The sequence below is a fragment of the Mustelus asterias genome, chromosome 27 (assembly GCF_964213995.1).
Source record: "Mustelus asterias chromosome 27, sMusAst1.hap1.1, whole genome shotgun sequence".
Lineage (NCBI taxonomy): Eukaryota > Metazoa > Chordata > Chondrichthyes > Carcharhiniformes > Triakidae > Mustelus > Mustelus asterias.
Genome location: NC_135827.1, coordinates 2,185,192 through 2,202,046, shown reverse-complemented (window position 1 = coordinate 2,202,046; position 16,855 = coordinate 2,185,192). Strand labels below are relative to the sequence as shown.

General features: G+C 41.9%; 1 protein-coding gene across 1 annotated transcript in view; it reads right to left on the bottom strand.

Moving 5' to 3' along the window:
* Nucleotides 1-16,855, bottom strand: part of LOC144480062 (rho GTPase-activating protein 32-like) — a 159,999-nt gene that overhangs the window by 85,160 nt on the left and 57,984 nt on the right. The window contains exon 5 of the mRNA XM_078199235.1: nt 5,363-5,512. Within this exon, the coding sequence (XP_078055361.1) occupies nt 5,363-5,512 (150 nt within the window). The remainder of the gene's footprint in view (nt 1-5,362; nt 5,513-16,855) is intronic.

Below are 16,855 nucleotides of genomic sequence, written 5' to 3'. Positions count from 1 at the left end.
AACCAATGGATCAGGTCAAAGCTCTGCCATCCTGTGACATCCAGTTGTGAATGGGGGTGAATAATTTAAACCACTCACTGGTGGTGGAGCCCAGCACATCAATGCAAAAGATAAGAATCATAGAATTCTACAGTGCAGAAAGAGGCCATTCGGCCCATCTAGTCTGCACCAACCACAATCCCACCCAGGCCCTATCCCTACATATTTACCCACTAATCCCTCTAACCTATGCATCCTGGGACACTAAGGCGCAATTTAGAATGGCCAATCAACCTAGCCCGCACATCTTTGGTTTGAAGCATTTGGCTGAAGCATTTGCAACAATCTTCAGCCAGAAGTGTCAAGTGGATGATCCATCCAGCATCACAGATTCCAGTCTTCAACCAACTCGATTTACTCCACCGGCTGAAGGCACTGGGTACTGCAAAGGCTATGGACTCTGACAATATTCCACAATGCTGCTGAAGGTGCGTGCGCCAGAACTTGCTGCGTCACTAGTCAAGTTTTTCCAGAACAGTTACAACATTGACATCTACCCAGCCTCAGTGGTGGGAAAGCTTTTAACAACAATAATCCAAAACAAAATTAACAGTCACTTAGAGCAGTTTGGAGTAATTAAGCCAAGGTTTATTATGGGCAAATTGCATTTAACTAACTTATTTAGAGATTTTCAAAAAGGAAACTGAAAGAGTCGATGAGGGCGACACAATCAAGGACTTCCAAAAAGCTTTTGATAAAGTGCTATAGGACCAGCTTGCTATAGAACTTAGAGCACTTGCTATAGAACCAGTCAAAACTCATGGAATAAAAGGAACAGTGGCAGCATGGACATGAAGTTGGCTGAGTAACAGGAAACTGAGTGGTGGTGAAGGATTATTTTTTTGGACTGGAAGAAGTTGGACTGTAGGATTCCACAACAATCGATACTCAGATCATTGCTTTTCTATTAATGACCTGGACTTTAAGGTGTTAGGGCACAATTTCAATATTTGTAGATGACACAAAACATGGCAAAACATGAGGATAGTAGACTTCACAAGGATAGAACAAAGAACAATACAGCACAGGAACAGGCCCTTCGGCCCTCCAAGCCCGCGCCGCTCCCTGGTCCAAACTAGACCATTCTTTTGTATCCCTCCATTCCCACGCCGTTCATGTGGCGATCTGGATAAGTCTTAAATGTTCCCAGTGTGTCTGCCTCCACCACCTTGCCCGGCAGCGCATTCCAGGCCCCCACCACCCTCTGTGTAAAATACGTCCTTCTGATATCCGTGTTAAAGCTCTCCCCCCTCACCTTGAACCTATGTCCCCTCGTGAACGTCACCACCGACCTGGGAAAAAGCTTCCCACCGTTCACCCTATCTATGCCTTTCATAATTTTATACACCTCTATTAGGTCACTCCTCATCCTCCGTCTTTCCAGTGAGAACAACCCCAGTTTACCCAATCTCTCCTCATAACTAAGCCCTTCCATATCAGGCAACATCTTGGTAAACCTCCTCTGCACTCTCTCTAAAGCCTCCACGTCCTTCTGGTAGTGTGGCGACCAGAACTGGGCACAGTATTCCAAATGCGGCCGAACCAATGTTCTATACAACTGCAACATCAGACTCCAACTTTTATACTCTATGCCCCGTCGTATAAAGGCAAGCATGCCATATGCCTTATTTACTACCTTCTCCACCTGTGACGTCGCCTTCAAGGATCTGTGGACTTGCACACCCAGGTCCCTCTGCGTATCTACACCCTTTATGGTTCTGCCATTTATCGTATAGCTCCCCCCTACATTAGTTCTACCAAAATGCATCGCTTCGCATTTATCTGGATTGAACTCCATCTGCCATTTCTTTGCCCAAATTTCCAGCCTATCTATATCCTTCTGTAGCCTCTGACAATGTTCCTCACTATCTGCAAGTCCAGCCATTTTCTTGTCGTCCGTAAACTTACTGATCACCCCAGTTACACCTTCTTCCAGATCGTTTATATAAATCACAAACAGCAGAGGTCCCAATACAGAGCCCTGTGGAACACCACTAGTCACAGGCATCCAGCCGGAAAAAGACCCTTCCACTACCACCCTCTGTCTTCTGTGACCAAGATGTAAAGGTGCCGGCGTTGGACTGGGATAAACACAGTAAGAAGTCTCACAACACCAGGTTAAAGTCCAACAGGTTTATTTGGTAGCAAATACCATAAGCTTTCGGAGCTCCGAAAGCTTATGGTATTTGCTACCAAATAAACCCGTTGGACTTTAACCTGGTGTTGTGAGACTTCTTATTCTGTGACCAAGCCAGTTCTCCACCCATCTAGCCACCTCCCCCTTTATCCCATGAGATCCAACCTTTTGCACCAATCTACCATGAGGTACTTTGTCAAACGCTTTACTAAAGTCCATATAGACGACATCCACGGACCTTCCCTCATCAACCATTCTAGTCACTTCTTCAAAAAACTCCACCAGGTTAGTGAGGCATGACCTCCCTCTCACAAAACCATGCTGACTATCGTTAATGTGTTTATTCCTTTCTAAATGCGCATACATCCTATCTCTAAGAATCCTCTCCAACAACTTCCCGACCACGGACGTCAAGCTCACCGGCCTATAATTTCCCGGGTTATCCTTCCTACCCTTCTTAAATAACAGGACCACATTAGCTATCCTCCAATCCTCTGGGACCTCACCTGTGTCCAGTGACGAGACAAAGATATAGACAGGCTGATAAAATAGCCGGATATGTGGCAGATGAAATTTATTGAAGACAAGTGAAAAATTATATATTTTGTAAGGAAGAATGAGAAGAGGTAATATGCACTAAAGGGTACAACAAAGGGTGCATTCACTAACAGAGAGACCTAGGGGCCAAATATCTGGGGATCATTAAAGGTGGCAAGGCAGTTTGAGAAATTGGTTAAAAAGGATGCTGCGCTTTATAAACAGTAAGGAGTCTAACAACACCAGGTTAAAGTCCAACAGGTTTATTTGCTACCAAATAAACCTGTTAGACTTTAACCTGGTGCTGTTAGACTCCTTACTGTGTTTACCCCAGTCCAACGTCGACATTTCCACATCAGGGCTTTATAAATGCAGACAAAGCAAGAAGTTATGATAAACCTGAAATAAACACCAGTTTTCATGAATATGGTTCCATGGATGAAAGACTATAGTTATGCGATAGATTGAAGAAGCTGGAATTGTTTCCTTAGAGGAGAATCTTGATAGAAATGTTTTAAAATTATGAGGGGTCTTGATGGAGTCTAATTCTGTCGAAACCAGTCCCAAGCCTGGACCGTCACCCTGTAAAAAGCACATCACCAATTGGCAAGTAGCCGCCATACCAGTAAACCCGAGCAAAGGAAGGACAGCACATATGAGGATGTACGTATGATGGGACTGGATGAAAGGCGAAAGGAGGTCTGATTCATGTCAAGCCCAATTTTCAATGCCAAAAACATCACCAGAACAGGCATTTGGAAAGTCTCAACACTCTTCCATCATGGGAAGATTCTCAGGTTCTGCGGGAGATGAGGACCTGTCGACATCTTGGGAATCAGCACAATATGGTGTCCAGAATAAAAATAAATCAGCATCGAGGGCGTAATGACCCTGCACTCTGGGCAAGAAAATCACATCCATGGAATTGGCCTCATACTCAACAGATATACAGCTCTGACATTAGTTAGATGAAAGCTAATAACCATCATGTCATCACCACCAGATTTCACACAAGGTATGCACGCCAAAATCACTGCCATCCGTGCAAGTTCACGCACCAAGGGAGACAGACACAGAAAGATGAATTCAACCACCAATTGCAGGACAAGCTGGATGAGGCACCCAGCTGTGATAGCAAGATTTGACGAAGAGTCAGAGAAACTCAAAACGTGAACTCTATTTTCTCTCTCCACAGATGCTGCCAGGCCTGCTGAGATTTTCCAGCATTTTTCTGTTTTTGTTTCAGATTCCAGCATCTGCAGGCAGTATTTTGTTTTTATGATCGCAAGGTACTGATGTGAGGTTGGGCAAAATCAAGGAACAGTAAAAAATCTACAAAAGAAAGTATGAAGATTTTAGAACTCACCATCAAATTGACCCAATGCGCAAATTCATTGGTAAAAGAAAACTGGCAAAGGGAAAGAGAGACCTGGAAAAGATCACTGAGCAAAGACAAAATTATGATGCCAAGTAAAGAAGGTTGGATAAAGCCATGAAGTAGTACTTCAGGAGAGACAAATGAGGATGCATAGACATCAAAGGCAGGACATTGTGATGGAGAGTGTCTGGCAGGACATGTATTTCACTTCCTGTTCATATGTCCTGCCAGGGAGGCAGTAAAATGAACACAACTAAATGGAAAAAGAAGACAGGGCCAGCTAAAGAAGACCTGGAGAAGTACATTTAAAGAGGACCTCAAAGAATAGGACACTACCTGAATGCAGTGAAAGAGACTGTGATGGACCAGGGCCAGTGGCAGAGTCTGACTGTCCATTTTCCTGCATGGAACCAGAAGAACTAGGTCTAAAGTCCAAGTCTGGACAGAATAGATAGAGAGAGAGAGAGATTATTCCCATTGGTGGAAGGATCAAGAAGCACACAGTCCCAATTTAGGATAATTGATGATTGGCCAAAGAACTAACGGTGACACGAGGAAAAAAAATTAAGCAATTTAGGATTTGGAATATACTGCCAGAAGAGTGATGGAAGTGAATGCAATTATGGTTTTCAAAAGGGAGTTGGCTAAGAATTCAGGGAGAAAATATTTGAAGGTTATGGGGCAAGTGCAGTGCAATGGGGCTAGTTGAAAAAGTTAATTAAAGTTTATTTATTAGTCACAAGTAGGCTTATATTAACACTGCAATGAAGTTACTGTGAAATTCCCCTAGTCGCCACACTGCAGCACCTGTTCGGGTCAATGCACCTAACCAATGCATCTAACCAACACGTCTTTCAGAATGTGGGAGGAAACCCATGCAGACATGGCGAGAACGTGCAAACTCCACACAGACAGTGACCCAAGCTGGGAATCGAACCCGGGTCGCTGGCACTGTGAGGCAGCAGTGCTAGCCACTGTGCCACCCTCTTGCTGAGAGCCAGCATGGACACAACAGACAGAATGGTTTTGTTCTGTGTTGTTATGATTCTATGATGAACACATAAACATTTTCCAGAGTGAACATTCACCTGTATGAAACACAGATACCAGAATCCACAGCACAGATTAACTGCAACGTGTCCCTCATGCAGAATCTCAGAAGACAGCTGGAATTCAACAGCAACACGAAGGACACACAACAGAATGGCAGTTACCAGTAAAATATTTGCTATATAAACTTCACCATGTAACTCCTGCACTTTGAACCTTACCATCATGACCAGAGTTGAGCAGGTGTTCGCCCAGGTCACAGCCGAACACACGCTCCTTCAGGATTCCGCGCTGTTTCAGCTTCTGCTTGCTTGGCCGTGACTTCATGAAGGTGCGCAGGAAGGTGATGAGCTTGCCGTGCTTTTTTGAAACTGGAACAAAAGCAAAGAGAAAAATTCAGTATATTTTGGTTTTACAGCAATGTAAACCTTTGATCAATTAATCCCAATTAACAAGATTCTTTGATAATCAAGTGGGTAAAGGTGGTGTCTCGGAGGTGACTGATGTTAGTTTTGGATTGTTTTATCAAGAAGCTGGAAGACATGGCTGGACTACAGCCTCCTGCAATAGCTGCTGTACCTGTGCAGCTGGACTGGAGTGAACAATAGAGGAATGAGTAGAGAAAATATGCAAAAGTGGAGATATAGAACCTGTCACGGGGGGCCAGTTTGGGTATAGAACATGGAGTATATATAGACATGGTTATGTCCTTACTATTCTGATCCCAGTTGATGTTAATCGTGGACAAGTCAGAGCTAGCGTGATGCATGGAGGTCAGTTACTGAATGAATTCTCAAAAGTCTGCTGATTAATTCTTCATACAGTAAGAGTTTTAACAACACCAGGTTAAAGTCCAACAGGTTTATTTGGTAGCAAATACCTGTTGGACTTTAACCTGGTGTTGTTAAAACTCTTACTGTGTTTACCCCAGTCCAACGCCGGCATCTCCATATCATGATTAATTTTTAACACAAGGAATAACATATTGCTTAAAACAATTAAGTGAATTATATGACACCAGACACAAAGATTGGAAAGATCTCAGTACAAACACAAGACTGTTCAACTCGCACTATTCCTTTACAGACACATAAAGCAGTGAAGAATTGCCACTAACTTGACACAAAGGCTTCTTGCTTGAGACTGGCACAGTTGTAAATGGTTTTCTTACAGTGAATTCCTGAGCATTCACTTGATGCTTCTTGCCCAATTCTTATCTCTCTCTAAGCACCCAAAAACCTCATTCTAAACTTGGTTTCTTCAACTGCAGAGCAAAAAGATTCCCTAACCTCAGGCTTCCAGCAGAATCTCCACTAAACCGATCACTTTCCTAAGTACCATAAATCATTGAGTTAACTACTGTCCAAATAGCCCTGTAGTTTCTCTTTCTCTCAGAAAGATTAAAAATCCCTGTCTTCTCACTGTTACACACACACTCTAAACTTGCTCCCTCGCAACTCCTGACTTTTTCTGTGTCAGCATTACTAGATCACTGTTGCTAGGAAACAGTTAAGTTTTTTCCACTTTGTATTTTGTTTCTCCGGAACCACTGAACTTCAAACCCCATTTAACCCAAATCTTTAAATTCAGGTCTTCTAAGACCTCATTAAAAATGTTTACATACAAATAAACTCAAAAGACCGGAAACCTTTTAGTCACAATCCATACTCTTGGAAACCATGGTTCATAAACAAAATGGAACTGAAATCATTTTTACCATTCTTAACCCACACACACACTTAAAAATTCTACATTGTTCATAACAATAGGAAACAAGAAATAGCGTTGGTGTTGGCACTTCCTGAAAGAAGTAAATTCAGAAGGAAGGTATATAGTCAGGTGGATGCCTGCCAGTTGGACAGTGATTAAAGTTTGGATATTCCATTATAGTTCTTGGATGAAATTTATAAGGAAGATGATCACAAAAGTGTTGCGTCACAGAAAGAGGCTATTTGGCTTATTGTGTCTACACCAGATCTGTTAAGTTCCCCAAAAAAATGATGAAACTTTGATAGATTTTGGAAAACAGATCAAATGACGATGGAGAAATATATCATGTGCCTTTAACAGGTTGTTTAAAAGACTGTGACCACTTGGATTGGTACAAGCATTTAAATTGCTGATTTGTGCTATTGTGTCTCGTATGAACAGGCTCCTAGTTCTAACTGCTATTTGGTTCTTACAGGAGACTACCCTGTTGGATCAGGAGACTGCTGCCGTGATAACATTCCTGGGGAAACTATCATTTCCTTTTGTCTTTGTGGGACAACTCAAACTTTCCCCATTGACACAAAGAATAGATAACTTAATGTCTACCAGATACTGGAAAATACAATGGAAAAGTTAAAGACCGACAGAAAATATTGCTTGAGCAGATCTGGCTTTCACTTCAGAAGACAGAATTTAAACAGCAATAAGAAGTGAATTAATCCCAGGAGTGCCAAGGAATACGTAATGAGTGGTTCAGTATGACCAGAGGTATCATTATGTAATGAAATACCCAAAGGAGGCAGGCAAGGCCCTTCAAATGACACACAAAACTCTAAGACGAAGAGAATGAAGATACTGATGAATCTGAACAAATTATGCTAGCAACAAGGAGTGATGAATTAGTTAGTCTCTGACTTCTTTAACTGTACAGTGCTAGATAGCAATTGCACTTCGACAGTATTGGAACAAATTGGTTCAAATGTTAAAGATAGAAAACATGGAAATACTCATCCGGTCAGGCAGCATTCGGTTAATCAGCTGAAATTTTGTGTGGCATTCCATTGCTAACCACGTTTCTTTTATTATGTATTACGACAGAAAGATGTAGAATGGAAATATTTATTTTGGTCCCACAACTTTAGATCAATGGCAACTAAGTCACATGTCTATGGAAAGCTTATGGATGGGGTGGCATGCTCCAATACCTTTTACAGATTTCACAACTCTTACCCAAACTCTTCTGTTAGCCTTGAATATTCTTCATCAACCACCCTGCACCTTTAGCAGAATTTTTATACTTTGAACAAGGAGTATGAACAAATTATTTCTGAAATTTTAAGACGATGCTTTCTTTCCTTTCTGATTCTTCTCATCAGTGCCATTTATATCTGCCTAATACTCTTAACGAGAAACATTGCGTTCTGATAAGGTGGTACAATAAGCCAGTCCTGACTCATATTGTGTATTCACTGACTTGCTAAAAACAATTGCCGTATCATGCTGCATGTTAAGTTTTATTTGTGCCTTTTCCGTAGAAAGTTCACTCAACAGCATAGGCATTTCATTAGAGATGACATCAGTTTTTATAAAATGCCTATTCCAGCTATTTTATATGGGATTGTAAATACAGATGCGCTTCATTTCCCTTATTTCCCTCCTTTTCTCTTATTTTTGCCTTTGGTCAGCAGCACCTACTCCAGGCACATTTTTGCTTCTTCTCTTGCCCCATCACCATTTTCTTCAGCTCTGGAAGACTAACTGTTCCATCCTTCAATGTCTCCTATCTTCTACCCTATCTCCAACAGTTCCCAGTTTTTAAAATGTTGAACAGTAGACTCTGTTTCTCTCCACAGATGGAGCAGGATCTTCTGTCTCACTCATCCCGAAACCGCAAAATCCCACCTGAGGTCAACTGACCTTTCCTTGTTCGCCCCTCACCTACTCCAATTCCTGTGGGGGTGGGATGGTAAAATTCCAGTATCTGGCCTGTCAGCATTTTCTATTTTTATTTAACATTTGAGTCAATCTACTTCAATACTGCCAAAGTGCAATTACTATCTAGTACTCCACAATTAAACGAGTCAGCGACTAATACATTCATCACAGAATTAAAACTCCTTGTGACCAGTACAATTTGTTCAGAAGCATCATTATCTTCACTCTCTTTTTCAGTTTCCTGTGTCATGTGTTATTTCAAAGGCCTTGCCTGTTTGCTTTAGGTAGTTCATTGCATAATGAAACTTGAGGTCATACTGAACCACTTATTAACTATTTCTAGGGCATTCCTGGGATTCATTCACTTTTTATAACTGTTCAAATTCTGTCTGTTGATGTGATGGCCTGATCTGTTCAAGCAGCATTCATCTTCCTTCTGCCCGTCTCTAACTCTTCCATTGTTGAGATTTTTGCATCAAATATCTGGCAGTCATTACGTTCTCTATTCTTTGTGTCAATGGGGAAAGTCCGATTTGTTCCAAAGTCATGGGATTTTATACAAAAAAAAATCACTCCTGATGGTTGGAAGGCCTAGTACTGCTGGGGTAAATGAATAGGTTTAGGAAAAAGTGGTTTTAACTAGCAATTACTCTTAAATGTTTATACCTTGAGTGAACTTTACACACCCCAAGGATCTGAGATCAGCAAGAACTCTCCAACAAAGCCTTGATTGTTTACATCAAAGCAGATAATCTCCAGCTAGGAAGAGATAACAGTCCTGCTTCAGGGCGAAAAGTTTAATAATACAAAATTGGAAATCAAACAGTGTTCTGGATACTGATTAAACAGTGTGTAATTGTGACTACCTGAGAGAGCTGTATTGGTGTTATCTACCTGAGAGCGCAATATTCAAGTGCTCTCTCTGTGAGGGCTATATTAGAGGAGAATGCTGCTCCTGTCCTTGAGTCTCCTATGGTTAGTACAAAGTCCACCACAACAGTTCCTACTACAAGTAGTCTACAGGCAAAATCCCAACTTGCCTTCTGTTCTTTGCCATTGTTCTCCGACACAGGAAGGTACTTTAATTAGTTCAATTTTTCTGCACATTTGAATGTTTTAAATGCAGGAAGATGGCCTTTCATCAGGTTAAGATCTTGTAGAAAATTCATAGAGCCCAGAGAGATCATACAAGGCCACCCGAGACAGAATTCAATTCAAGGGATTTGGTATATTATGAAAGGGTGGGTCATAGGGAAACAAACTGTTACGGTTCTGAACATAATCAATTCCAAAATCTTGAGCTGGAGTCTTGTGGAGGTGACGGGGCTCTCAGCCACTAATGGAGAGCTGATGAGAGCCCAGCATAGCCTCTTTTAGGAACAGCCTGTCATATCCTGTTCTATCTGGGCATTTAACAGGCCAGCCAGAGAACAAAGAACAAAGAACAATACAGCACAGGAACAGGCCCTTCGGCCCTCCAAGCCCGCGCCGCTCCCCGGTCCAGGATTGAATCCTGAATCCAGGATCCCCGCCCAATTTTCCAGCCTATCTACATACCAATATCCTATCCACCGAGCTGTCCCCCACAGCTACGATGCTTTGTTCATTACAACCTATTAACTCACCCCCACCCCCCCATTCCAGACCATGTGATCTCCAGGGAGAGGCGAAAACCCAGAGTGAAAAACCCCAGGGCCAATATGGGGAAAAAAAAATCTGGGAAATTCCTCTCCGACCCCCTGAGGCGATCGAAACGAGTCCAGGAGATCACAATGGCCCTGATCGGAAAATGCTTCCCAACCCTAGTCATTTCCACTTCCACGAGAAACAAGGAACAATTAGCCCGCGCCGCTCCCTGGTCCAAACTAGACCACTCTTTTGTATCCCTCCATTCCCACTCCGTTCATATAGCTGTCTAGATAAGTCTTAAACGTTCCCAGTGTGTCCGTCTCCACCACCTTGCCCGGCAACACATTCCAGGCCCCCACGACCCTCTGTGTGAAATATGTCCTTCTGATATCTGTGTTAAACCTCCCCCCCCCCTTCACCTTGAACCTATGACCCCTCGTGAACGTCACCACCGACCCGGGGAAAAGCTTCCCACCGTTCACCCTATCTATGCCTTTCATAATTTTATACACCTCTATTAAGTCTCCCCTCATCCTCCGTCTTTCCAAGGAGAACAACCCCAGTTTCCCCAATCTCTCCTCATAACCAAGCCCCTCCATACCAGGCAACATCCTGGTAAACCTCCTCTGTACTCTCTCCAAAGCCTCCACGTCCTTCTGGTAGTGTGGCGACCAGAACTGGACGCAGTATTCCAAATGCGGCCGAACCAACGTTCTATACATCTGCAACATCAGACCCCAACTCTTATACTCTATGCCCCGTCCTATAAAGGCAAGCATGCCATATGCCTTCTTCACCACCTTCTCCACCTGTGACGTCACCTTCAAAGATCTGTGGACTTGCACACCCAGGTCCCTCTGCGTCTCTACACCCTTTATGGTTCTTCCATTTATCGTGTAGCTCCTCCTTACATTATTCCCACCAAAATGCATCACTTCGCATTTATCAGGATTGAACTCCATCTGCCATTTCCTTGCCCAAATTTCCAGCCTATCTATATCCTTCTGTAGCCTCTGACAATGTTCCTCACTATCTGCAACAGGATCAAGGATCCCAAGAATTCTGAAGTCAAGAGCTACCGATCAATTTTGTAGTAGTTCTGAAAGACATGCAGAGGTCGTAGCTCGAATTGACTAGACAATGGAATAAAGACCATGGGCTGGGAACAGAACTAGAGGTCCTCATGATTGTGAAGTTTTGATGGCTGCCATAAACTTGAGGATAAATTAATAACAGAGGTAAAACAAAGAGTTAGATCATTGGGAGTGTTTGGAATTTATTCAGAGATACCAGTTTGCCACTTAGATGGGTTTGCATTGAAAAGGTCCTTGTAGATAGGACATAAGGATGAATTGAGGCTAGTCACGAGGGAATGTGAAGAGTGGCTAGCTGGTACCGATGTTAGAGGGACTCCCACAGCTATTTTTAAAATCTAACTACCAAAGAGGTGTTAATTCTACATTAATTTTAATTGTATGCAGGTAATGGACATTAACTAAGGTTTCACTTGAGCACAGAGGGTGGTCGAATTAGGTGCATGTTTATGATATTTAACTCTGTAAATAAATGTAAGACTGAGTGAATATTTATTCCAGTGCTTTCCTTCATCAACGTGCTGTTGGGAGGTAAGTGGCAGCTGATGCTAAAGGAAAACTTCAGAAACTAAACAAAATGTGTTTATGGTCTGAATGTTGCAAGTTGATGATTTATAATGGGGCAATGCTGTGGAATTTAAGAAATGTGTTATTATTAAGGTTAGAATAGAATTTAAAATTGGAAGTCAGGCTTGTGGACTTTTTAATACATTGGTTTAGATATTGAGCAGAGTAGGTCTGGAAGTAACCTTAAAGCAACTATGCAACATAGAGAGTGTTACTCCCATCCCCAGTAATCTTAAGAGATCCACTCAGGGAGATATTATATCTGAAGTAAAGACGGAGTCATCGTGAGGGTAATTAGGTATTCAGACTAGACTAGGTAATTTAGTACGATGATGAAACACTCAAAAGTTGATAACGCCTTAAGGGCAAATAAAACATTGAAGGAAATGGTTGGATACAAGTCATCAACTGTCTGATTATGTCATAAAAGGAAATATATGTATGAATCAATTGTTAGGTGTCCTAGAGGAAGGGTGTGTCACAATGTAATGATTGATACAGAATCTGAAAGTTTGTGACTTAATGGCTGGAACTCTACCACCTCGTCCGCCGTGGAATCGGCGCAGACGAGGGTCCGACAATGGAAATCTCTGTTGAACTTGAGCAGGAATTTCTGGTCTCGCCCGAGCAGGGCCATAAAATCCCACCCATTATGTTTTGAATTTTTGGCTGCATATATTGTGTGTGTTATAGTGGGTATACTAAGCATCTTCCTTTTGAATATGTATACTTATGTCTTTGGAAGTGTGAGCATGCGCAAGTGATGTGGTGTGTCACTGGTAGCGCGGGTCATTATTGTAGCCACGAGGAACTTATGTACAACTATCGCCAGATTCTGTGCCCATGCTGTACAGTTTATTTTATATTTTTGTACGTAAAGGAGATTAAGCATCAAAACACATTCATCTACCCTTGTCAAGTTACGACATCTATTAACTCCAATTTTTATTTAAGCCATTTTTTTGTTTTGAAGATGCTCATTCAGTGCTTGGAGGAAACCCACGCAGACACGGGGAGAATGTACAAACTCCGCACAGACAGTGACCCAAGCGGGGAATCGAACCTGGATCCCTAGTGCTGTGAGGTAGCAGTGCTAACCACTGTGCCACCGTGCCGCCCAAAGATGTATGGGTTAAGTTAATTGGCCATTCTAAATTGCCCCTTAGTGTCAAGGGGAGTAGCAGGGTAAATACATGGGGGATAGGGCCTGGGTGGGCTTGATGGGCCGAATGGCCTCCTTCTGTACTGTAGGGATTCTATGATTTACACTGGCGAATAATGCCTTCGCTCTAATTTAAGGTCAACCCAACTCTCTACACACAATTCACCTAATGAAACAACAATTCTAAGGTGTGCCAAGTGATATTAAATATTTTCGTTATGATTTTTCAGGAATTGCAGTCCTGTTTTACAGGAAAGTTGAATTCGGACATATCCTCTAAAGCAGCAGGAGAAAAACTGCCAAATACTGGGGGCAGGATTTTTCGGCCATGCTCACCCCAAGGGGTGTTTTAAGGGGCTTCTTGACAAATACATGAATGGGATGGGAATAGAGGGATATGGTCCCCGGAAGAGTAGGGGGCTTTAGTTCAGTCGGGCAGCATGGTTGGCGCAGGCTTGGAGGGCCTGTTCCTGTGCTGTAATTTTCTTTGTTCAAAGACCGGAAAATCCCACCTGAGGTCAACGGACCTTTGCATGGTCCGTGTCCCACCCGCTACGATTGCGGATGGAAAAATTCCGCCCTGGAGGTGTTTCTGTTTCAATAGCAGACAGTTGAGACAAGGGAAGAAGGAAGCTAAGTTGAGAATGAGTAAAAAAAAGAAGCTGGGACATAGAATATGTTTTTAATTAAATTAGAAGACAAAGGCCCTGATCGCCTTAACAATTGATCAAATTTACATCCAGAAACCTCATTCAGCATTGGCCAAAACTGAGCAAAGTTGAGATTGTAGTAGGTGATACGCCACATAAGGCAACGCACATGGATTTTAGGGAAATAAGTGGGAAATTGGAACAAATAAATAGGGATCCAACTGGTAGCGTGTCAGGGGCCTGTGCCTCGGTTTGACTGTATCCTGTTTATCACACTGTAGCAGTGAGGTAAGGCAAAACAAGAAACTATTGGTGTAATTTCACAGATCTGTCTGGATTTTTTGATTTGATTTATTATTGTCACGTGTATTAGTATACATGAAAAGTATTGTTTCTTGCACACGATAAAGACAAAACATACCATTCATAGAGAAGGAAAGGAGAGAGTGCAGAATGTTACAGTCAAAGCTAGGGTGTAGAGAAAGATCAACTTAATGCAAGATAGGTCCATTCAAAAGTCTGATGGCAACAGGGAAGAAGCTGTTCTTGAGTCAGTTGGTACGTGACCTCAGATGAAATCAAGTCATCATTCTAACATGTACCTGTTTGCAAAGTAGAGAATGTATACATCTGTATATAAGGTATATAAGTATAACATCTTGAAATGCTAAAGGCACTCTAAATGCAAATTGTCATTTTTGGATGACACAGAAGGTAAGTTGAAGAGATAATAAGTTATTAAGAGTTAATTGTTTATCGAGAGTTGTTTCTTTATTAAGGTTTAATTAAAGGATTTATGGACCAGTTAATATGGCTTATATATTCAGCTGTAGCTGGTTTTGCAGAATTAAAGTTAGATTGATCCCAAAGACATTCAACATATTAAAAGCACAAGAGCATTTCTACAGAATTTGAGAGATATTTTCAATTCCTATCCCAGATCTCCAAAGGCTCTTTCGTGTGACATTATCCCATGGGACATTTTAAACTGTGCACAATTCCAAATACTCCCTCTTTCCAATTCACTTCTGTTTGTGTTGAGAAACATGATGTGGAGATGCCGGCGTTGGACTGGGGTAAACACAGTAAGAGTTTTAACAACACCAGGTTAAAGTCCAACAGGTTTATTTGGTAGCTAATGCCATTAGCTTTCGGAGCGCTGCTCCTTCGTCAGATGGAGTGGATATCTGCTCCATCTGACGAAGGAGCAGGGCTCCGAAAGCTAATGGCATTTGCTACCAAATAAACCTGTTGGACTTTAACCTGTTGTTAAAACTCTTACTGTGTTGAGAAAGCCAGTTTACTTTAGAAATGGTTAACTATTTATTACTTCCAAATTCACAGATCTAAAAAAAACTGTACATCAAATAAATGCCATAACTTCCCCACAGACAGTCTCAACAGTCATTCTCCCTCCTGGAAGCCCATTTCCCTCTTCACCACAAAACCTTCTTCCAAAGTTCCCAAATGTAATTTCTATATTCATTTAAACTTACAGGGGTGCTGTGTCTCTCTGATCATCACCCTCCAGTTCACAGGATCCAACTTCTTCAAATTCACAGGCACCTCACCTCTACCTGATTATGTTTGTTGATGTGAAGAGGTTACTGAGTTATTTCCTCACTATTCATAGCAGTTTTAAGTAAACATTCAATAAGCCAAAAAAATAAAAGCTGCCTTTCCACAGATTCTATCAATTCAAAAGGCAAGTCTCTTTGCTGTTCCTATCTCATGCTTGTCAAATTGAAACAAAAGATCTTTATCTGGAGTCCTTACCCGGTCTGGTTTACATGTGATCCATAGTAATGCAGCTGACTCTTAAATGCCCTAGCAAGCCACTGGGTTCATGGGTAATTAAGGGTGGGCAATAAATGCTGGCCCAGCCAGGGACGCACATCCCATGAACAAATAAAAAACAGTCCCATTTTATTTTTGCGCCAGACAGGAATAAACAATTGTTGCAGTTCACCCATGTTGTTTTTGAATGTTTGCCATTGTCTATCACCATCATCCCTTTATTTAACATTTCCCAATCCATCATAGTCAACTTGCACCTCATAATCATCGTAGATTCCTTTATTAAGATTCAGGACCCTAGTCTCAGAATCAACTATGTCAATCTCCATCGCGATGAAGAATTCTATCATATTATGACTGCTCATCCCCAAGGGGTCTCGCACAATTAGATTGCCAGTCATTCCATTCTCATTACACAACACCCAATCTGGGATGGCTCATTCTCTCAATGTTGGTTCCTCAATGTATAGGTCCAGAAAACCATCCCATATACACTCCAGGAATTCCTCCTCTACAGTATTGTTACTAATTCGATTTGCCCAATCTGTATGCAGATTAAAGTCACCCATAATTACAGATGTTTCGTTATCACATGCATCTCCAATTTCTTGTTCAATGCCATTCACAACATCACCACTACAGTTTGGGGTCAATATAACCTCCACTAACGTTTTTGCCCCACTATTCATAGTGCTACCACTATGAATTCCACATCGTCAGAGTCAATATCCTTCCTCACCATTGCATTAATTTCCTCTTTAACCAATGCAATGCAACACCACTGCATTTTTCTTTTGTCTGTCCTCCCTAAATACTGAATACCCTCAGATGTTCAATTCTCATCCCTGGTCACCCTGCAGCCATGTCTCTGTAATCCCGATTATATCATACCCATTTACATCTATTTGCACGATAAATTCATCCAATTTATTGCAAATGCTCTGTGCATTAAGGCTTGTCTTTTTCACATTCCTTGTCTTGTTCATATTGTTTTCACTGAGGCTTCTTTCTGTCTTTTGTTCTTGTCCTTGTTTACTTCTCTGCTGACTCCTTGCATAGATTCCCACCCCCCTGTCATTTTAGTTTATACTCTCCATAACCACTGTAGCAAATACTCCTCTTCGGACATCAGTCCCAGTCCTGCCCAGGTGTAACCCATCTAGTTTTTCC